The sequence below is a fragment of the Sceloporus undulatus genome, chromosome 2 (assembly GCF_019175285.1).
Source record: "Sceloporus undulatus isolate JIND9_A2432 ecotype Alabama chromosome 2, SceUnd_v1.1, whole genome shotgun sequence".
Classification (NCBI taxonomy): Eukaryota; Metazoa; Chordata; class Lepidosauria; order Squamata; family Phrynosomatidae; genus Sceloporus; species Sceloporus undulatus.
Genome location: NC_056523.1, coordinates 59,653,391 through 59,676,785, shown reverse-complemented (window position 1 = coordinate 59,676,785; position 23,395 = coordinate 59,653,391). Strand labels below are relative to the sequence as shown.

Here is a 23,395-nt window from a genome sequence, read left to right as displayed (position 1 = left end):
GTACCTAGTTAATTAAAATTATATTGGGGTGGATGCATGTGGGTGTTTGTGAAATCTCACATTAATCCAGTCAAGCCAATAAACTCTCATATGGTTCTTTCTCCGCCATGATTCCCCTTCTCTTTGCCAGGGGATGAGTTTTCCCGGTGATATTTTGCAGTCATGGCTGCATAAGCACAGCCATAGACAGCAGCAGCCAACATCATGAGACACACAATCCCACAGATTACTCCAGTTATTATGACAGTGGCCAATGCATGTCGCAAGCTCACAGGACGTGGCTTTGGTTTAGGTTCACAATGTGAGCGGCTGCCATCTCCGCCATGTTCACTGGAATGGCCGTGCTTCAGAGAACCTCTGTGCTCAGAATAATGATGAATATTGGCCTGGTGAACTTGAGAAGCTGTAGAAGAGCAGATCCCATACAACTCATAAGGAATTTTGAGGAGGTCTTTTCCTTTCCGATTTTCAGGTGATGCACATATTACACCATCACTAATTCCTCCTGAAAAGAAAATATTTTATTAAATTCTTAGTACTTTTGAAAAAATCTAAAACTATAAACTAATGAAGAAACTGATTTTTCCCTCTAAAAGTGACCACTGTTTGTATTTAAATTATAATTGTGGAAAGAATTCATAGAAGTGGTTTTGTGAGGGAGTTACATTTTTTAATGACACAGATTTCTTTTGCTTTATAGATTTTATATGAAAATAGCTGAATAGAGATTATATAGTTCAGCTAGAGGGAAAACTGTAAAAATAAAGGAGCTACTAACAATCACATCATTGCTCTCCAGGGCATGGAAAGCTATTTTTAAAAAAACCTAATTCATTACAGTTCTAATTCTAAGGCTTCACAAAAGGAATTTCACATCAACAGCCTATAGACCTTTCCATTCTAAAGTAAAATATTTTTGCCCATCACACTGCAAATTATTCACCTCTTTAAAGAAACTGCAGTTTGTTGGCATACTACTGTACTATCATTCAGATCTGCCAATTCTCATTACTGACTGAGAAACATCTGATCATTTTGACACAGAAATTCAATCTTCTGGCTTTTCAGTAGGCTCACTCTCAATTTAACTGCCATTTGTTAAACATTGTTACTGAAGGATAACAGCCACTTTCTGCTACCGCTATGTTGGCTTCCATCACATGAGGATCAGGATTTTGTATGTTCTGGCCATGTTGTAATCCTATGTATATACTTAAACATGTAAACTTGTTACATAACATAGAACAAATACTGCTTGCTTGTCCTATGAATAGGTGTTTCTGCATGACCATAAGGCCTTGTTCTGAAAGTCCCTTAACCATGGCTTTTGTATGTTTTTATTGGTTTTAGGATTATAGTTTCTTTCTACAGAAAGTTTCAAACTGGTCATGAAATATATATAATATCAGTTACTTGGGATTGAATCTGATTCTAAAAATATAAGAAAGCTCTTCATTTTTTATTTTATTATTTATAAATAACTTATTTAACTTGTATATAACAAGCCATCTTTGCTTATTTAAGCAATGTTTGATCTTATATTCTCAGACTTGGAATCCAGACATACCTTCAGTATTTTCCCTACAATATTCATAATTTTAAGGTAGATAATGAAGACATTGAGATAGTTCAGGATTTTCCATGCCTTGGCTCATTCATTAAACAGAATGGAGACTGCCATGAAGAAATCAGAAGAAGACTAGGTCTTGGAAGGGCAGCTATGAAGGGCCTAGACAAGATCCTAAAGTGTAAAGATATAGCATTTGTTTCTGATTAGTAGTCTGTATATGGACACATGTCTGAAGCTCAGATGCAAAAGGCTAGGACACCTTACTAAGGCCATACCATCATCCACGGGTGTCAGACAGGGATGTGTGTTAGTCCCCTCTTTGTTTAACATTTATATTAATTCTTTGGTGGAAAGTTTATCTGATTTAAATTTCCATCCTCCAAATTTAGCAAACAGACCCCTGTCAATTCTCCTTTATGTGGATGCCAAACTGAAGAGCTAGTAATAAACCTAAAGTCTTAGTGTTTACTAAGAAAAGGACCATGCATAACTGGCAAATAAATGAACAATCAATTGAGCAAGTAAAATCTTATATGTACTAAGGAGTGATTTTTCAGTCCTCGGGTTCTTGGAAAGCTCGGTCTATAAATGCCACAGCAAATGCTCAAAAAAGTATTAAATCACTCACATCCTTTTTTTTTTAAACTAAAGGAGGTCAGCATATTCCCTCAGCCATCCAGGTTTTTAATATGAAGTCTCTGGCCTAGATGTTATATGGGGCACAATGGTGTTTTTATACTAATTTTAATATTTCCCAAGTGTGTTCCTAATGCAATCCTGTACTTGGAGACAGGTCAAATGACAGTCGAATCAGGGGCATTGGTACTTAAGTTTAATTTTTGGCTCAGATTGTTGTTCACTCCAGTAGATCAGCCCCATTGATATTGTCTGATGGGTTTCTTTCCAGATGGAATAAAACTCTGAATGAGAAAGTGGCCAAATTGGGTTTTTCATATACTACTATTTTGGCAATGGGCTATAATAAAGCAAAACAGGAAATATATCAACAAATAATAGACAATGAGTTGTAACAATGTGTTAAAGAAGCCTCTCTATGCCCTGATTTTAGAGACAATGGTAATGCATTTTCGTTAGGCAATTATCTGAGTCTTCTAACTCTTCCAAAATACAGGATAGCATTTACCTTAGCAAAATATAATGTCCTACGTTCAGCCTTATTGGAAGGGAGATACAAAAAAATTCCCTATGAAGTACGTATATGCCCATGTGGAACTGGTTCAGTGGAGACTATTGGTCATGTATTATTGTACTGTGTTTTTTAAAATGGCTATCATCATATTTTTATTTATCCAATTCTTAGTCAGTATCCTGGAAGAACTGATGAATTTTATGTATCTTATTTGCTCGTAGACCAATGCCCAACAATAACAATAAGGGTGGCCAGCTTTTGTACAGTGACAATGGTCTGCAGATGTAAGATAGTCTCTTAAAATTTTATAATACTTATTAGTCTGTTAAAATTTTATAATGATTTCATGCATTTATAATTATCTTATCTTATTTTATTTTACTTCCTCCCTTTTTCTTTTTAATATAATTTTATAAGTGAAATTTTAATTATTAACTATTGTATGTGATTGTTGTTTGTTGATGTTGATCAGTTGATTGTAATAAATAAAATGATATAGCATTGAATGCTAAAGTGTGGATTGTCTATACCATCATATTTCCCATTATGGTTATATAAGCTGGACAATGAAGCAAGTGAGTAGGAAGAAAATTGACTCATTTGAAATGTGGCGCTGGAGGAACTGTTCTATGGACTGCTTAAAAAAATGGGTTCTAGAGCAAACGAAGCCTGGACTTTCCCTAGAAGTCATTATTGACTGAACTGAGGCTGTCATACTTTTGCTATATCACAAGACTCACTAGAAGAGACAACAGTGCTTGGTAAGGTAGAAGGCAGTAGGAAAAAAGGAAGACTGCACCCCAGAAGGATACTCAATCATGGCGGCCATGGCCATAAGTATGTAAGGGTAACTTCTCTCACTCATAGGGTCACCATAAGTTGAAGTCATCTTGATGGCAACAAAAGCAACAAGAAAATAGAGAACCAATGTGTTAGGAAGCAGGGATTTCTATTGCTCAGAATCCACACTCAAATGAACAGGACACCTTTTTTTAAGTAGGGAAGAGAAAAATGGAATTATGTAGATAATTATGTAATAATATCTACAAAATAACTAAGCCCCCATAGAGTTAAAGATTCTTTTTTCTTTTTCACTGCAGGAATGACTGAAAAGGAGAGAAAGATATGGTGGATACTTTAAAAGTATCCCATACAACACTAAATAGAAAACAATTCTTATTGCTACTTTATAATGTAATTCACTGGGAGGAAACAGGACACTCCTGAATATTGTTGCTAAATCCCATTCTTCTCCCAGAGCAGAGCAATTAGAGATCATCTTGTAAAACATGGCCATTAATTTGAAGATGTGAGCCAGAATCCTGTATCAGCTACTCAGCTACTTAGTTAAGCATATTAGTTATAGGGCCTGAACAGACAGGCCAAAATAAAGCTACTTCGGGTCACTTTGAAGGTATGCTGTTTAAATAACACACGTTCTTAAGAGACCAGAAGCTGCGCCAAAACTGTGCTCCAGTCCTTAGGACTGGAGCATGGCTTTGGTGCAGCTTCTGACCTCTTAGGACGCATGCGTCATTAAACTGCACACTTCCAAAGTGACCCAAAGCAGCTTCATTTTGGCCTGTCTGTTTGGGCCCTTACTTAAGTATACAGAACTAGGCAGCTGATACATGATTCTGGCCAGATTTATTAGTGACTACACCACTCACTGTCTCTCATGCTTGGTCTCTATGGCCCGTTACAGACTGCCCAAAAGGGGCGGTCTTGGGCCGCTGCCGGTTGCAGCGCGGAGGAGCCGCAACAGCCAAACCGTGCGACTCCTCTGCGCTGCAAAAAAGGAGTGCAGAAATCGCATTCCTTCCGGCAACCCGGAAGAGCCGCTGCAAGTGCCAAAGCGCGCACTCGCGACGGCTCTTCCGGGTTTAGACGTCTGGATGCTGCGCGTCCGTTACGTCAAGATGGCCACGCCCGTCTGTATAGGGCGCTGCCATCTTGTCGTCCGGAATACGCGCGAGGGGCAAGGCGCGTCCGGAGGCACCGCCCCTCGCGCGTATTTCTGGCGCAACGACGGCACCGCTTAGGCCCGTCTGTAAGGCGGCTATGTTTTCTACTGCTTTTAGTACCAAACCATTTGCCTTCCAGAAGCTGAAGTTCCCACATACCTGGGTCAGGTTTCTGTTAGCCTCACATATCCTTGAGAATTCAAAGATATAGCCATGTTAGTCTGTAGAATCAGTATGTAGAGAGATCTTGTAGCACCTTTGAGACTAACTGGAAGAAAGAAATTGGCTGCATGAGCTTACTGAAGTCTATGAAAGCTCATGTAGCCAATTTATTTCTTTCAGTTAGTCTCAAAGGTGCTACAAGATAGCCTTGAGAAGTACTTGAATAGGACCAGAAATTCCCACTCTTGCTTTGACTGTGGCCACATCTAATATTTTCAGTTATACCTGTTGGACACAGCAGGCATTATTTCTGAGCACATATGCAAAAGATCAGTTACCCTATGATACAAGGGTAAGGCAAACTTGGAGCATATGTGCTTCATTTGTTGCTGAAAGGCTTTGGAGAAGAGAGAAGGCTTGGTATTTCTTACATTGTAGGAAGGTGGCTGATCCATTCCTCCATGTTTAGCACATTTTGAATGTAGAAATATATAGTTTCCAACCATCTAAAATCTAACTCTCTTCTCTGTTAAGTCCATTGTATTTAGAATCTAAAACTGCATGACTGTATCACTATGCATTTTTACATCATGTGAAAACTATGTTGTTGAAATATGCTTTCAGTATGGCTTTTCTCCATCTTGTTTGTGTTGATTTGCTTATGGGGCCCTGCTTGTGGTTTTTCTTTAATTATAGATAATATTCATTTTTCTTTTTAATTCAATTTTCAAGCTCCTTTGGGAAGTTCCAACAGGGATAGAAATGTCTCCCTCTCTGTGTGTGCATATCTGTAGATAGCTAGATAGCTAGACAGAGAACCTAACAGGGACTGGTTATAATTAACAGAAATGATTTATCAGTTTGCTTTGTGCAAGTAATAAAAGAACTATGCTAGAGAAATATAAATATGCTGGAAGAATACACAGGATGTGCTTTCTCCAAATGGCATTAGAAATAGCTTTCTTCATATTTCAAATATATGTAGAGTACAACAATACAAATACTAGAACAAGGAAAAAAGAATAATTAATTTTGTCAAACAATAATTGTTGAAGTTATTGTGTGGTTATTACAATTAAGATATATTTATTAATTCATACATAATGTTCTTCTGCATGAAAAAAAAGATCCTGGGGATCCTTGTTTGGATTCTACCAATACACACTAGGATTTATTTAGGATTCCAGTAATGCAGAAGCAGTAGTTGGGTTGTTGTTGTTGTTATAAATATCACACCTTTTCCCCAACCTGGCTGTTTACACCAATTAAAACAATATAGCTAAAATTCACCTATTACACAATTTAAAAACTTAATTTTCAATATAAATAAAACCAGTTAAAAACATGCACCAGTATTCTTTATCAGCTACTTAGGAACTGTCCGCATGGGCTAAAGAAACAGCCCCACCCCATTTTGGAATTCACCTTTTAAATGACAGACATTGCTAAAACAGGAAGAAAATGAACCCAAGCTGTGCTCCACAGTTAAATACCAGAGCAAAACAAATCCCAGTTTTTTTCTAGCAGATGTTTCACCAGCATCTGTGGCTGGCATCTTCAGAGAAAGCCTTTGACTTTACAAATCCCAGTTTGCTCCAGTTCAGGCTTGAAAAAGCAAACTATCACATGGGCAAGCAGGATATATGTCCATGTGGAGATGGAGGGGGGGGGGGGGGGGGGGGGGGGCGAGCCTCTGGTGCCAGTGGTAAATATCTATATCTATATCTATTGTTGCGCACCTGTGAAATAATTGCACAAGCATGCAAGCGGTCAGCTGCACACTGAACCATTGCACACCCAATGAAGCAAAATGACAACAAACATATCAAGTTACTAACAATACAATGGATTTAATAACAACAATAATAAACTGGCTAGTCCAACAGGGAACCATGGGGGGATGGGGGAGAAAGGGGGTATGTATAGAGGAGGGTACCGTGATACATGCTGTGCCAGTGTGTCACTGGGCACACTGATGCACCACATGGGAAGCCTTTACTTAATTTCTATAAATGTCCACATGTTATTATTTTTATAGTTTAATTCCATTTTTAATTGTCACTTTTGTAGGTTTTACTTTTACTATGTTTTTCTATAAGCCGCTTTGAATCCCAGTTATGGGGGAAAGCAGAATAATCATCATCATCACCATCATCATCTTACATTATACATATTGCTTGAAAACACTGCCCCTTCATTAAAGTTTGGGTAAGCAGTATTTTGCACAGTTGAGATATGCATACTTTTATATGCAGATTTTTCCCCTCTCCATCAAAGAGAGGATTGTGGAACAAAAAATTGTGTCTGCCTCATGAACAGGAACAGCGTGTCTCAACATGGGTTAAAGTGGACTCTTTACACATTCCAACCACACATTTCTTTGTAATACAAACATTAATTTCATCAGCTGTACCACAGAACCACTCAGTTATCCCAGTTTACTACACATATAACAGCTCAGTCCAACTGGTATTTATAGGAAAAAGTTCAGTGAGGCTTTCCTCCTAATAAATACATATAGAACTGAAGCCTCAGGTATCAGTCTTAAACACACTAACTGGGGAGTTTATGTCTGAGTGAACATGTTTAAGATTAAACTCAATGACAGATTATTCTGTTGTCTGAATAATCTACTACTCTGAAACCATTCTAAATTTTAGAAACATGACAGTAGTGTTCCTAGGGGTTTCCTTTCAAGGGGATAGGTCCTTATGTGAATTACAATTACCTGAATTACTTGTTATTCCAAGACAGAGTACAGAAAATAGTTAATCCATCCTCAACCACTTTGGTTTCATGATTAACCTTTTTGCTGCCATGCCTTAAGGGACTTGACAAGACTGTCAATGGCTATTACTCAATATAGCTGAATAAAACTTCCATTTTCAGAGGAAGGATACGGCCAGATACTAGACAGTTAAGAACATTCAATGTTGTACCATGGCTCAAAGCTATGGAATTCTGTGAATTGCGGATTGTTGTGGCACCAGAGTTCTCTGATGGAGAAAGCTAAATGTCTCACAAAACTACAATTCCTAGAATTCCATAGCATTTAGCCATGGCAGTTAAAGTGGTGTCAAACTGGATTATTCCTGCAGTGTGGATGCAGCAGTCTACTACCTTATATATGATAGTGGTGATGTATCCCCCTTTCCCCAATTACGGTATATCATAGTGGCATAAGACTTATTAAAAACAACACAGATTAAAAACTGTATTTATTACCATATTTTCCAGCGTATAAGACGACTAGGCATATAAGACGAGCCCCAACATTTCCAGTTAAAATATAGAATTTGGGATATACTCACTGTATAAGACTACCCCTCTTCCAAAGCACACCAAATAAAAATTTAAAAAACAGCAGATTTGATTTCAATATGGTAATTTTAATTCAAATGCTTATGACATGCAGATACTTAGCAGGAAAACTTGTTGTATACAAAGCCTGCTTGGATTGGTCAGCTCTCCCTGCCTGCCCAGCCCTTCCTTGTCTCCAAGGCTATCAGAGCAGTATTGCAAACACACTCTTTTTTCCATACCCTGGGCGTCCTGGATGCCTGGACCTTGTTCTGCCCTTCAGTTACACATGTGGCGACTGCAGATTCTCCAGTCCAGCTCAGAAGTTTCAGCACCTGCCCTACAAGATGACACCCAGCGTATAAGACGACCCCCGAGTTTTGAGAAGATTTTCCTGGGTTAAAAAGTAGTCTTATACGCCAGAAAATGCAGTATTTATTTATTGTTTATTAATTTATACTCCCCTTTTTCCAAGATGGGATCCAAGGCAGCTTACGAAAATATAAAACAAGATGACATTAAATATCATATTCTACAAAAGATAAAAAAAAAGATTTAAACTGGAATAAGACTGGAGATGGGAAGGGCAGTGATGGAAGAACTAGATAACATCCTACAAAGATATACAGCCGAACACTAAGTTTAGAATCATCCAAGCCATTATATCCCATCACCATGTATTGATGTGAGAGCTGGACAGCCTAGAAAGTAGATAAAAAGAAAATCAACTTATTTGAGATGTGGTGCTGGAGAAGGGGGCTGAGAATACGGTGGACAGCCAAAAAGACAAACAAATGGGTCCTAGAACAGATCAAGCATGATATCTCCCTGGAAGCCAAGATGATCAAACTGAGGCTGTTGTATTTTGGCCACCTCTTGAGAAGGCAAGAATCATTGGAAAAGACAATAATATTAGGTAAGACAGAAGTAGAAAGAGTTGACGACCACACGTCAGATGGCTAGACTCAATCAGGAAGGATATGGGTCTGAATCTACAAGACTTAAGACGGGCAGTGGAGGTTAGAGGGTCTTGAAGATGGCTCATCCACAGGGTCACCATGAGTTAAGGTTGAACTTGAAAGCAGAAAACACCACCAACAACAAGCCTGTGTTATTAAAACCATGATTAAAACAGTTAAAACATATTTAAAACATAAATTCCTAATAAAAAATAAAATACACAAAAACATCAGTAAAACCACATATACAAATTATTTTAAAAAACCAATTAAACAACATGTAGAGTTAAAACTATTTAAATGTTGATAAAAGACCATATAAATATAAAAAATATTTTTAAAAATCAACAAAAAGCACAACATGTCATCAAAAGCCCATCATAGTCAATTTTTAAAACATTGACAGAATTGGAGTTTTAAATTTAACTTTGTTTTACTTTTACTTTTATAATTTTTGGAATATTTGTGGCTTGTATCACAACACCATCCATGAAGTGTCTATGCTATCAGCTATATCAAGATATTATCATCTGAACGTGACAATCCAGCCCAATCAATTTTACATGCTGTTAGATGCTTTCTTGAACTAAAACTGCAATAAATAAAAGCAGCATATCAGCACCTTATATGCTAAAAAATTAAATTTGATATAAGAGTTGATGGTCTATAGCTCACTTAGTCCATGAGTTTTTACACTAGATAAAATTTGAGGGGAGCCAGTGTGGTATAGGTGTTTGAATGTTGAACTACAACTCTGGAGAACAGGATTTGATTCCCAGCTTGGCCATGAAATACACTGGATGACCATGGGCAAGAACACACTCTCAGCCTCAGGGGAAGGAAATGGCAACCTCCTCTGAGCAAATCTTGCCAAGAAAATCCCATAATAGATACACATGAGAGCACACAAAAATAAGTCGTTAAAGTGCCACAACTCTGTATAAATAAATACAGTCAGCCCACTGTATAAATAAATACAGTCGGGCCTCTGTTTTTGCGGGGGATCCATTCCATAACACACACACACACAAAAACAGAGACTCGCCAATATTCAAGCCCCATAGGCTTGAAAGGGGTGTGTGCCCACAAGAACATGTGGGGTGCATGCTGTTTGGGCATGTCCCATTGAAAATAATGGAGGTCACCCCTCCATGAATATTCAAGATTGCAGACCTCAAGTCCATGAGAATGGAGGGTGACTGTATAGTAAGATTTGTAAAGACATTTTCTGGACATATAATGTATATGAAATAAAGAAAAGATACTTACCTCTATACAAAAAACTTTCCAACCACAGTTTAAGGCCAAAGACTTGACAATTGCACTGCCAGAGGTTACCTTTGAAAAGGACTACTTTCAGATTTGGAAGTGATTCCAATAAAAGCTTGTCTACCTTTTGGAGTTTATTATGTTTCAGAGACAATAAAGTTATGTGCCCTGTGTTATTTCCTAAAGTTCCAGGCAGACTTAAGATATTGTTAGATGATAAATCCAGTTCTTTTAGGCGTGGAAGGGAACTAAAGGTCTTGTCATCCACATATCCAATGAAGTTCTTAGTGAGGTTTAGAATCTGTAGGTTTTGCAGTTCCTTGAATGTTCCAGACAATAGACCTGAGATGGAATTATTAGATAAATCCAGAATTTTGAGAGCTGATGTGTCCGTGAAAACATGTTGACTGATTTTCTGAATGTGATTATTTGATAAAAGTAATATTTGAGTTCCAGCAGGCAAGTGCATAGGAACTTCAGTAAGTCCTCGATTTCTGCAGTCCACTGTCTTTGAAAACTGGTAACAGAGGCATTTTGGAGGACAACCATTCACCATATCTGTTAGTATGATGACACTTGATATGAATAGCAATGAACCTATACGATAAGAAAAAGAAGGATCAGTGTTGCATTTAGCATTGTACCAACACTTAATTAGCATACTAAAAATATGGTTTGAGCAATAAAGGCTCTTGCATCACCTTTAGGATTAACAGGTTTATTATAGCATGGACTATAGCCCAGTTAATCAGATTCATGAAGTGTTATCAGAAGTTTAGTTATAAATGTGGTACAAATAATTCATGGTGAACTTATTGACTATGAGGAAATAACATGTATGCTTTGATAGCAATAATGATCTCGTTGACAGTTGCCATTATGTGCCTTCAAGTTAACTCTGAGTTATGGAGTTCATAGCTGAGAATTTTATTGTCAAGATTTCTCCAGAAGATATTTGCCATTGCCTCCCTCTTAAAACTGGGATTAGTCCAAGGTCATACAGAGGGATTCCTGTTTTGAGTAGCAATTTAAATTTCAGTCTTCCAGAGCCATAGTCCAACACATAACCCACTACACTTTAACTGCCATGGTTCAATCCTATGGAATTCTGAAATTCATAGTGCATTGTGATGCCAAATCTCACAAAACTGCAAATCCCAAAATTCCATATCATTGAGCCATGACAGTTAAAGTGATGTCAAACTCCATTATTTCTGCAGTGCAGATTCAGCCACTGACTCTCTATTAACTAGCCAGTCTTACAATTTCTCTGATGACACGAATATTCTGGTGCTAAATAAGCAAATCATCTCAGAGAATGATACGAATCCATTATTCTGCTTTAAACCTCACTCATTAATGGATTGTAATAATAATAATAATAATAATAATAATAATAATAATAATAATAATAATAATAGTTTATTTATATTTTCCCGCCTCTCCGAGATGGATCAAGGTGGGATTACAGTCCGCTAAAATACATATATCAGTACTTAAAATACATATAAAAACACATCAATAAAATTAATAGCAATTAATCTTAAAAACTAACTTTTCATCAAGTGGCAATGCAGCAAAGTTATACAATGGTCAGAGGGTATTTCTTACATAAGGTCAGGTGGTTAAACTTGCCAGAAGAGATCTATCTTAAGCGCTCTCTTGTCAATCAGGAGTATCTCTCTTCAATCTACTTCAAGTTTTCTTTGCTCCAGAATAGGTCTGTTAAGGTCACAGACAGTGTGACAGTGTGTCCTGAAAGGATGAAATGTTCTCCCACTAAAAATGCCAATTCTGTGTTATATTTCTGTATGTTTATTTATTTATTTTTTAGATAAGGATTGGCCTGTTTGAACTGCTTCTTGACTTTTTGGTTAAAGTGAAATAATTGGCTAGTTGTCCAATGCAGAATACGGAAGGACTCTGCAAACAGAAGAAGGCATATGGAACAGTAGCAAGTGAATAAACCATTTGGGTGCTAGTGACATTCAGTCCTGTACTGGTGCTGCCAGAGCAGATAGGGAGATAGAGTTGCCATCTGAGTTTATAGCAAGGATATGCCTTTCCATTTTTAAACTTGTTCTATGCTAAAACAAAATAATTGTTTATACTGTGTGTTTGTGTATAGGGTGTGTGTCCATAAGCACGTACACTACCAACTGGGAAATGGGATAAAGAAGTGTCACTGTTTGAGAAGCTGATTTGGTGTTTCAGTGTTAATGAATCAATGTTTGAGTAAAGCATTAAATCATTGCTATATACATTGAAGTTGGAAGGACATCTTTTGGGAGTGTTGTAGTTGTGTATTTTTTTTAAAAAAAATTAACGTTTATTATATTAAAAACATACATATAGAAAACATACATACAAATAGACATACATACACACATACATATAGTCACATATCTTAGACTTACATAAATCTTCCTGAGCTCTGATATTTCCTTCATTTTATAATCTTATAGATAATTCATCTCCTTATTTATATTTTTTACCTACTTACAGCTTAAACTTATAATTGTATAACAGGGAGTTGGACTATACATTCTTTGTGGCCCCTTGCAACTGTAAGATTCTATGATTCTAAGCATATCTCACGCTTTGGCAGACAGTCCTGGTTACTCCTCTGCTTTCTCACTTTTACAGCTGTTTTTCAGCTCCCTCTTTTTCCCACATCCCCCCTTGTCTTAAGCTTACTTCAGTTTCTGTAAACTGGGCTCCAAATGCAAGAAAGGTTTTCACTCAGCAGGAAGGAGTGGAGGGGGCAAAATCTTGCTCAGGAAAAAGCAAACTGCCTGAGCTTGCTGCTAGGGTGCATCTACACTGTAGAAATAATGCAGCTTGACACCACTTTAACTGACATGGCTTTAACTGACATGGCTCCATCCTAGAGAATAATCGGACTTGTAGTTTTGTAAGGCACCAGCACACTCTGGCAGAGAAAGCTAAGGACCTTGTAAAATTATAACCCCCTGGATTCCATAGGATAAAGTCACAGCACTTAAAGTGGTGTCAAACTGCATTATTTCTATAATGTAGATACACCCCTAGTTTATCTGTTTTTCCTCATTGGTAACTTTTACCATCTTTGCCACACTCTGATGTTACTTGTCCATACGTATCCTTGTTTTCCTCTGTGAAACATGGGAGGATAGACAGAGATGCTTTCCACAATGTTGTCAGTAGTGCAAATATCTATTATGAAATGTTCATAATCCATAATATGTAATAAATAAGCTCATTTCACTTTAACCATATATTGACAATATTTAGAAGACTAGGAAACATTTTGTTGAGTTTATATTAGCAATACAATTAAAATTCAATATTACAGTCGGCTCTTCTGATACACGAATTTTTTATACATGGATTTAAGCATCCACAGTTTGAAAATATTTTTTAAAAAAGTATAAATTTCAAATATTAAACCTTGATTTTCCATTTTTATAAGGGACACCATTTTACTATTTCATTATATTTAATGGGACTTGAGCATCCATGGATTTTGTTATCCACGGGGGATCTTGGAACCAAACCCCAGCGGATAACAAGGGTCCACTGTATCAATAACAGTGTTTTGAACAAGCCTCATTATAAGGCACTTGTAGGCTCAAATATGTTTTAAAATATTTTTAATTAATGTAATTCATTGGCTGATGACCTTGCATTGCCTGGTTCCTGAAAGATATCAAACACACTGGCCATTCTTATGGAAAGCATTTAAACTGTTAACATGAATGTTCCCATTTTCCTCAATGAGTCTTACTCGGCATCTTGTATATTGTCATGTGATCTATAGGATTAATCAGTCAGCCCTTCTGGCAAATTCTTAACAGCTTGGAAGCTTTTCTGACTTCAAGAGCTTACTTGTTTATTTTAGTTATTTCAATTCCAATTTGAATTATGTGGCAACAATGAAATTATTAGGCTAGCCTGCATGCAGATAGGCACATTTGAGGGCAGTAGTCCTGTTGATGGAGCAACTGGGGCATTTTGGGATCAAAAAATAAATAAATCCTCAGTGGTCTCAAATATCTCTATTTCAGTTTATTCATAGTACTTCATTATTCTTAGTACTTCACAATAAGGCACTCTTAATCCTGTTGCCTTCTTGGGAGTAAGCCTCACTGAACACAGTGGGAGTTACCTCTGAGTAAAAGTGCATAGAATTCTACTTACTACTGTCCTTACCCATTTTACCCATTTATGTTTTCTGACATCTTGAATGCTTGTTCTAAGTTAATGAAGTTAGCAAAATGATATCCGGTTTTTCTGGCTTTAAGACATTTAAGACTTTTCATAACATTGCTTACATACATGGACTCAATCAGTCATATACCAATCAATCTTTTTTAAGAATTGTAAAAGCCATATGGCAAGTTAATCAAAGCTTTCTGCCTTTTTTCATAAATGTTCCACAAGGGTGATCAGTAATATCTGTCATTTTTAAGCAGAAGCCTTCTAAGAGTTTCAGTCTTGTGCACATTTATTGAAGGGAGATTAGTCTCGCTGAAAGCAGAGAAACTTCTTGTTAAACTTTCATAGGATTGAACTTCCAGTGAAATATTATTCAAATGGCCAGGAAGATGGTAAAGGTAATGAATGCAACACTGACATTAGAATGGCAGATATTTAATCAAATTGAAAGTCACCAGTGAATGTATCAATCTTCACATGAAGCTATTAACTGAGTTTGTAGTTGATCATTTCTTAAACTTCTTTCAGTAAGAGTAAATGAACTGCCTCTATGATTCCAGATTCCTATGAGAAAACTGGAGGTGCTTTCTGCATCAGTTTGCCTAGTGTGCAACAGTTGGCTCCAAGAAGAAAAGAGTTAGCACATATGAGAGGTTTTATGGATTTGCTAAGATTTTAAGGCTATGGTTCTTTATGAGACAGATTCTCTGTGCAATAGGTCGAAATAAAAATAAATCTTACCTTTCATGATTGCTTTTAACATGTTCAGCTTGCAGAACGGTCCATTCAAGTTTTATGTGAGGCAATAACTCTCTCTAACAAAGTTACTATAGTGGTTAGGACCACTACTGAATATGCATCAACGCACAGTCATTAAAAAAAAAATTCTCCCAATGGAAGCTTTCTAAATGGTATTATTCTGCCTTTGATCGGGTCCCTTTTCACAATTCATTGACGGTTGCTCTGCTAACCACCGAGATTTTCTCTGCCTCTCTTCTTCAATCAGCAGGCCTTGCAGAGTGTCTGTCAACCTGAGCTGGACAGCTGTAACATAGAAATCATGACCTAATAGCCTAGCCTTTTCAATTATTTAATCGACCTCAAATCCAAGGCACAAAAACAAAGCTGACTTTTCAAATCTCATGTAGTTCTTGTTTTTCTGTTGGATTGTTGTAAGCCATGCCTTGTCAATCCTTGCAAAATCAGATGACTCCCAACTTGCGTTCCTGTCGTCCTTGGTTGTGATTGGAGGCAATGGGGTGTGTAATCTCAGTATGAAGAGGCCTTCATCTTGATTACATGGTTTTGACCGTGCACTTGTTTGCTGTTCTGGGGCTTATACTTTTGATTTCCCTAGGGATTAGCTGTGCTGACAGGATTTTACTGTATAGAGAAAACAGTTTTTTGTGTTTCTTTATCTTTTAAAGTAAGATAGAAAAGAACTTCAGGCATTCAAAATAATGATCCTTTTTTTTTTCTCCAGGCAAGAAGGAATAGCCTTTCCTGATATGTGGATTATTTTATATGTCAGTTATTGATATAGTGACTTTGTGCCACAGCAGTTAAAGATGCCTGACAATCTTTATAGGTGCTTTCAGATATTAAGCATATGTTGCTATACAGTGAAGAAGAGGAACAGTGTACTTATTCCTGGATCACTGAATAAGTGGCTATTCTTTAGAAAAGGTAGAGGAAGACTGATGCAAACAAGCCAGAGATCATTTCTCCTCTTGTGGTGGGGTTTGGCTTTGTGCATTCTCATGATGGGACTCAGGGCTGGAAACTCTCTTGGCTCACCAGGTGGACCAATTAGTTGCACTTCATGTAATATAGCTGTATAATGTTTTGATAGCCAAATCCTATGATTCAAATGTCCCACCATTAAAGCAGTGAAGTCTTGTTGCCATGTTAAGCAGAATTACTTTATATATGTATCTATAGCATCTATTGTACGTTGCTTGACCTAATGAAATCCTTTAGTGATTTACATTAAAATAGACCTCTAATCCAAGGAGTTTAAATCACACTAAATAATCAGAAACATGAGATAGAAGAATTAACAGAGTGAGTGCTAAACTGAAAGTGAAATACAGTGTCCCTTATAGGAGATTTGTCGAGCTGGACATTTGAATTCATCTCCCCTTCTTCATCAGACAGAACTAACTATCCACATTAAGATGGCTTCTACACAGCTCCCATTTATTTCAGGAACAGTACTCCAGTACTGATCAGAATGGAAACTGCAGTCAAGAAATTAGAAGACTAGGTTTGGGAAGGGCAACTATGAAAGAACTATACAAGATCTATAAAGTGTAAAGATATAACTCTGAACACTAAAGTTAGGATAGTCCAAATCATTGTATTCCCCATCACCTTGTATGGATGTGAGAGCTGGACAGTAAAAAAAGCTGATACAAAGAAAATCATCTTATTTGAGATGTGGTGCTGGAGAAGAGTGCTAAGAGGGGAAAATGGTATTTGGCCACAAAGAAAAATAAAAATGCAGTCTCTGTCATAAATTGTGAATATATTTTATAGCTCTTAACTGGATTATGGCATCCAGGTTGTGATTTAAAACTGAAAATAAAATATAGGATAACATTTGTAAAATTTGTTTTTGCTCACTTAGTCTCAAAGGTGCTACAAGATTCATTTGCATTCATAAAATATAATTGCAAAAGGCAGTATTTCAAATGCACTGAAATTAAATTTAAACATTTCATCCCATTTAGTCAGAATTCATCAGTTTACTTCCATGGATCCCATTGCTTCTGCCAGTATCAGTGATTTCTCCTTCCTCTACAGTCCCTTCAGAAACTACTCTGGCAGGCTAGGAAATTCTTTGGAGTAGGTTTGGTAAGGAGAAAGATGACAATGAAGGACAGGAGAAGAGAGAGAGCCAAAGGTTCAAACATATTTACTCTGTTGTAGCTATGCTGTCAGTATGGTTGCCAACTGGAACATGAATTACCATCTTTAGAAAAACTGGTTTTATGCTAAATCTTTCCTACTGGCTTATGTGTCAATGCTTTCATATTTTATTTAATTGTTTACCTAGAATGCTCGTCAATTAACCCTAATTTTCTTAGTTATCATGCTAATACCAATTTTGTCACTAATCTGGAGGAAAAAGCCCATCTGTCTTAAGTTCATTAATAGGATTTCTCATTAATAGGATTTAGCGTTTTCTAACAGTATGTATGTACAGTGACTTCTCGGCTGATGTACACATATGCCAAATACTGTGGGACCTCAAGTCCCATTATATCCAATGGCAGTGTGATGTGTACGTAACTGCATTGGTACAGCTGCATGCACACACCACCATTCACAGGAATGGGGTGGGATCATCTGCAGATGCTCTAATCCATGGATGGTAAAGTTGCTGATATGGAGGGCCAATTGTCCTTAGCTATTGGGCCAGAGAGTTGTAAGATGGCTTCCTCTCATTCATACAATACTACATCATCACTGTTTGTTGGTTCTAAGGATAACAGATTAGTGTTAACAGATTAATGTTGGGGAGATGATGTGTGGGTAGACACTTTGTGAGAAGTGGGAAATTATGCATTGTGATTTACACAGTCTGATACATGCGCAATAGTTACTAAAATATTCTCAACCATCTAACCCACATCTGTTGTGTCACTGTTCTGTCCAGTTTTTATTGATGTCACTATGCTTGGAGATGTAAATTGGCACATAGGATGTTGTCACATGGGAGGAATGTCTCTCAATTTTGAAAGAAAAGAAAGTAGGGCCAATTCGGAAATGAATGCAAGTACGTGGATGTTTATCACACCACAGAAGAACACAGTGCCCATCCCAAAGCCAAAGTAGTGTGAATGCAAAAGAAATGATCATATGAGTATATACCCTTCATAGTCTAGGATTTGAATTAGCATCCCTGTACATGCGCAGTGAGGACAGAATCGGATCATATCCTTTTTGCACTTCCGGTGGGGCTTGATTCCAGTTCCCGTGGCTTTGCCTTGTTTCATGTTATTTGTTCATTTATTACCCTTTATTTCACATTATTTAGGCAATTCACATTATCTGTTCATTCATTACCCCTTATTTCATGTTATTTAGGCAATTCACCAATTCAAAACCAGTCCAAAGTAACCTTATACTTGGTTTGAGCATTGGACTTTGACTCTACAAGGCAGGGATGGAATCCCACTGGGTGACCTGGTGCAAATCACACTCTCTCAGCCTCCTCAGCAAATGGCAATGGCAAGCCCCATCTGAATAAACCTGCCAAGAAAACCCTGTGACAGAGTCACGAGAGAGAAAAAGAGAGCCCTGGCAAATCCCTTCCCTCCAGTTGGAGAGGATGAGTTTGCAAAGGGAAAGAGCCGTAAAGGGCTGAGAGTAGGAGGCAGTGTGTGTGTCTTTGTGGGGAGGACTGCTTCATCCCCCAAACAGCTCCAGAACTCCAAGAGGGACTTTGTGAGGCTGAGAGAAAAGCCCCCCACACCCGGAGGGAGGGAGGAAAGGTGGACTTTGGTGCTGATCTTTTAACTTTTTGTGAAGGCCAGAGTATTTTCACCCCCTCTGCGCAGCACCAACACCTTCACTTTTCCTGCCCCTTTGGTCCCAGAGGAAGCAGCCAGGGAGCACAGGAGTGAAAATTGCAGCCAGCAAAGGAGCTTGGAGATTGTAGTCTGATTTGAAAGCAATTCAAGGGCAACCAGGACATGCATTCCATACCTGCCAAATTCGAATTGAACACAACTTTGGAATGGAACAGGATTTGTAAATTCTATATTTCCCTGAATTTACACATCTCTCTATTGACCCTGGATTGGGTTCGAATTGAGTTAGCATTGCCTTTGATTACATGTGATAACCTCTTGCACAAAAGCATAAAACCCCATGATTGCACCCGGAATCACACTGCATTGACCTTCCAATTTCCCCCATGTGATAACTTCCATAGTGGAGTCATTACACAACCACTGTACACATTGTTGATGGTGATGCCTTCATGTTTGACCAAAGGTGACACTATCCTGGGGTTTTCTTGGCAAGATTTATCATCTGAGGCTGAGAGCATGTGACTTGCCCAAGGTCACCCAGTGGGTTTCATGGCCATGTTGGGAATCAAATTCAGCGCTCCAGACTCATAGTCCAGCACATTAGGGATAGCAAAATCACTTTCTGCCAATTTCAGTTTCTTTTGCATCACTTTCAACTGCAAATTCAATTTTTTTTCTGTCTCAGAGACAAAGAAATTTGCAGGTGTCTGTAAATTCTTTGAATTTGCACTGGAAAACTTAATAGATACAAATATTTCCAGCATGGAGAACACTGTTTTGTATCTGCCTGCTATGTAATTGTTATGACTCAGATGAATAGGTGGCAGACTTTCTATACAAGGATTCAAATAGAACTTTTTAGCAAGTAAATATCCTGGTCCTGAATAGCCAAATCTGCCAGTTTTGGTTCTCCCATATTCAGTAGCTGTTGTTGTTGTTGCTGTTGCTCCTCCTCCTCCTCCTCCTCCTCCTCTTCTTCTTCTTCTTCTTTTTCTTCAATGGTCTCTTCATCTCACATAGGAAGAAATTTCTCCTTTAAAAATTCTTATTTAAAAAATAAAGAAAAACAACATTATCATTAATCCCCAGAATATATGCCCTAACTTGGTTTATAAGTGTTTATTCAAATATTTTGTTCCTAATAACTGCAATAACCAAGAATGCTGATATGTTTAATTATATGAATTTCTGCCAATAAAAATCTAACCACTTATGACATGGTCAACTGCTTCTTGCCAGCCCCTACTCAGGATCTTGGATCTGATTATAAATAGTGAATAGTAATATAGAACATATTGCTTCCTGCTGTGGCCTATGTGTGTATGTGTGTGTTTCTTAGCATTGATTTTAGTAAAACAACTATGTTGTCTTGCATATCAGATGCATTGATACATTATTTTGATAAGTATTGTCCTTGAAAAGGAGGCTTGATAACCAGGTGCATTCCCCAAGATTGTGCAACTCTCTCTGTGCATAAATGGGAACTTTAGAGAATGCCTCTCAACTGCCTCTCTTGGTGTGGGTAATCCTTTGCAGCTACAATTGTGTTATTTTTAGCACTAACAAATTGAAAAGATGTTCACAGAGTAAGGTCACAGAAATGTTAAGCACTGTGTGAGGTTCAATTCCAACAATAACGTAGGGTTTGCTTGATGCATTCTCTGTTGTGGTAGAAGAAATTATTACCCTTCATGTTTTCCCCCCTTTACTTTTTTAGTCAAGCATACATGCTCAGTCCATCTTTTGACAACATATGATTAGGACTGTCCAGTTACCCTTCATACATCGGTGACTCTTTCCAATTTCTTCTTGAAGGAGCAGGCAATAAATATTTGCAAGCCAATTCTGTTTTACTCTGTAATTTTCGGCATCCCTTTCCTGTCCTACTTGTTAATAATAACAATAATTTCTTATTGTTATAAAACTCTCATGTGGTGAACATGTGAGCAGTGACACAGATGAACTTGGCAGGAAAATAAAGACTATGCCATCTGCTCTCACCACTTAACAAATACCAAATTTTTATGCAACATGCTAATATCATTCATTGAGGTACTCATTATTTCACTGAAGAGCCAGTGTGGTGGTTTGAGTGTTGGGCTACGTCCCTGGAGATCAGAATTCGGTTCCCCACTTGCCCATGGAAATCCATTAAGTAAATCACACATTCTCAGCCTGAGAAAACACTATGATAGGTTTACCTATGATGGAAACAACTTGAAGGCACATAACAACAACAACAACAACTTCAGTTTTTGTTTTTTTTATTACAGTGGAGTTTTCTGTTGGTCAGTTCCCACCATGTCAGAGGGCCACTGAAAGGCTGCAGAGTGTCTTGGATATCTTCAGATTCAAAATTTACAGATAACTTCTCTATGTGCATTTTTAGTCCTGCAGCCTCCCTGAGAAGTTCAGCATTAATTATGTATATTATAGTGTAAAGCCACTATAGTAAAAGTAGTAGTGAGTCTTAGTAATTTTCTATCAGTCTCTTCCATAAATCTAAAAAAAAATAAAAAATCTTTAACTGCAGAATTGAAATTGGCAAGGGATTTAAAACCTTTTGTTAATTTTACCTCTACAGTAAAGGGACTTCCTTGGTAGCAAATGTGCCAGTTTTACGCACTTCATAGCTTAGTTCTATTTTAATGTTCACTTTTGTATGTTTTAATGGTATTGTTCTTTTAAACTGTAAGCTGCTTTGAGTCCCAATTTCTTGGGGTTTTTTGGGGGGGAAGGGAGCCAGAAATAAATATAAAAAGAAGAACACTATCCATTAAGAAGCCAAGCCCTCCCTCCAGTCCATCTCCCTTGGTCCAGGCCTCGGAGGTAGAGAAGAACTGCTGGAGCTGATCCCATTTCCCACCACCACTCCCTTCTCCTTTTTGTGTCGTGTCTTTTTAGATTGTAAGCCTGAGGGCAGGGAATCGTCTAATTAAAAAGATTGTATGTACAGCGCTGTGTAAATTTACAGCACTTTATAAATAAAGGTTACTAATAATAATAATAATAACAACAACAATAATGATAACAATGGTGCAGGACAGACAGTCCCAAAGCACCATGCCACTGATGATTCTAGGGTTAGAGACCGCACACCAACCGCATGGTCCCTAATCCTAGTATGTGCTGGCTGTGTTTTGATGGTGGCCTCACACCCACATGGGGGCTGCCATCTTTACATAAGTGATGTGCAGCGTCCACATGTTGCTCTGCATTGCTTATGTCACAAGTGCGCCATTGGTGCACCATGTGGCGTCTGCCCAGCAGCACAAAAAGAAGTGCACCACGTGGTGTCTGCCCGGGTTCTTTTTACTCCGGACAAACGTCACGTCATCTGGCAGCTGCACCATCCCTCCAGAGGGAAATAGGCCACCAGCAGGCCGCCATTTTGGAGCGGCCTGTTCCGCGCCTATAATTTACTGCTATTATAGTCTAGATACTCTACTTTAAATTTGGAGAAATATGGCCAGTACAGATTAGAGGGAAAGGGTGGCTAGAGGCTGTCCCTTTCTTCTCTGGATCACTGCCACAGCAACCGCACGACAACAATGATCCACTGCAAAAAGGACCTCCAAAATGGAGATCCTTCCAGCAACGATGCCAAGCCACCATTTGTGCCCTGGGGCGTCGCAGTGATGTGTCTTGTGCACTGCACCTTTTGGACGCATCACACAAGACACGTCATGAAAGTGTGCGCCATATGGACAGTACTGCATAAAGATGGCACTGTCCATATGTGCTAGGGTTCCGGAGATGCTGTGCGCTCCGGAACCCTAGAATTGGCCCCAGGCTGCCACAAACCAGAGGTCTGTAATAGTCCTAAATGAACTGACTGCAAATAACAGCAGTGAAACTGATGTTCTTTTCCTTCACCTTGCGGGTATGGGGAGCCACTTTCACAGTGCAACTTACCATAGGTTTTAACCTTCTCCCCTTAAAAAATTGTCTCTTAAAAAAAAAAACTTATCATGAGCTGCTATAGCATTGCAGCCAAAGTATACAATTTTAAAGTCTGTACAAAAGTTTAACCATCCATCTACCAATAAAATGTTTTTCCAAAAAAAAAAAAAATGTTTTTCAACAACAACAAAAAATCGGTTGAAGGGGATCAGGCATGAGGAAGACTACCATGTTCATCAGGACATTTATAAAACTAAAATACTTGCAACAGAAAACAAACTCCTTTTTCCTTGTTGCCCTTCCTAGCATGTAGAAAAGACTGAAGAGAGGAAGATGGGGTAACACAATCTTACACCCTTTTGCATGCTTTCCAACTATGT

The 23,395-nt window shown here is 38.0% G+C and overlaps 2 protein-coding genes across 3 annotated transcripts in view; one reads left to right on the top strand and one right to left on the bottom strand.

Annotated features, from left to right (window-relative positions):
* Positions 1-23,395, top strand: part of CACNA2D3 (calcium voltage-gated channel auxiliary subunit alpha2delta 3) — a 726,617-nt gene that overhangs the window by 613,519 nt on the left and 89,703 nt on the right. The window lies entirely within an intron of this gene.
* Positions 77-15,638, bottom strand: LRTM1 (leucine rich repeats and transmembrane domains 1). The gene is given in 3 exon segments (XM_042453687.1): positions 77-505; positions 10,375-10,971; positions 15,313-15,638. Coding segments are annotated over 3 exon segments (1,149 nt in total). The 5' UTR covers positions 15,446-15,638; the 3' UTR covers positions 77-86.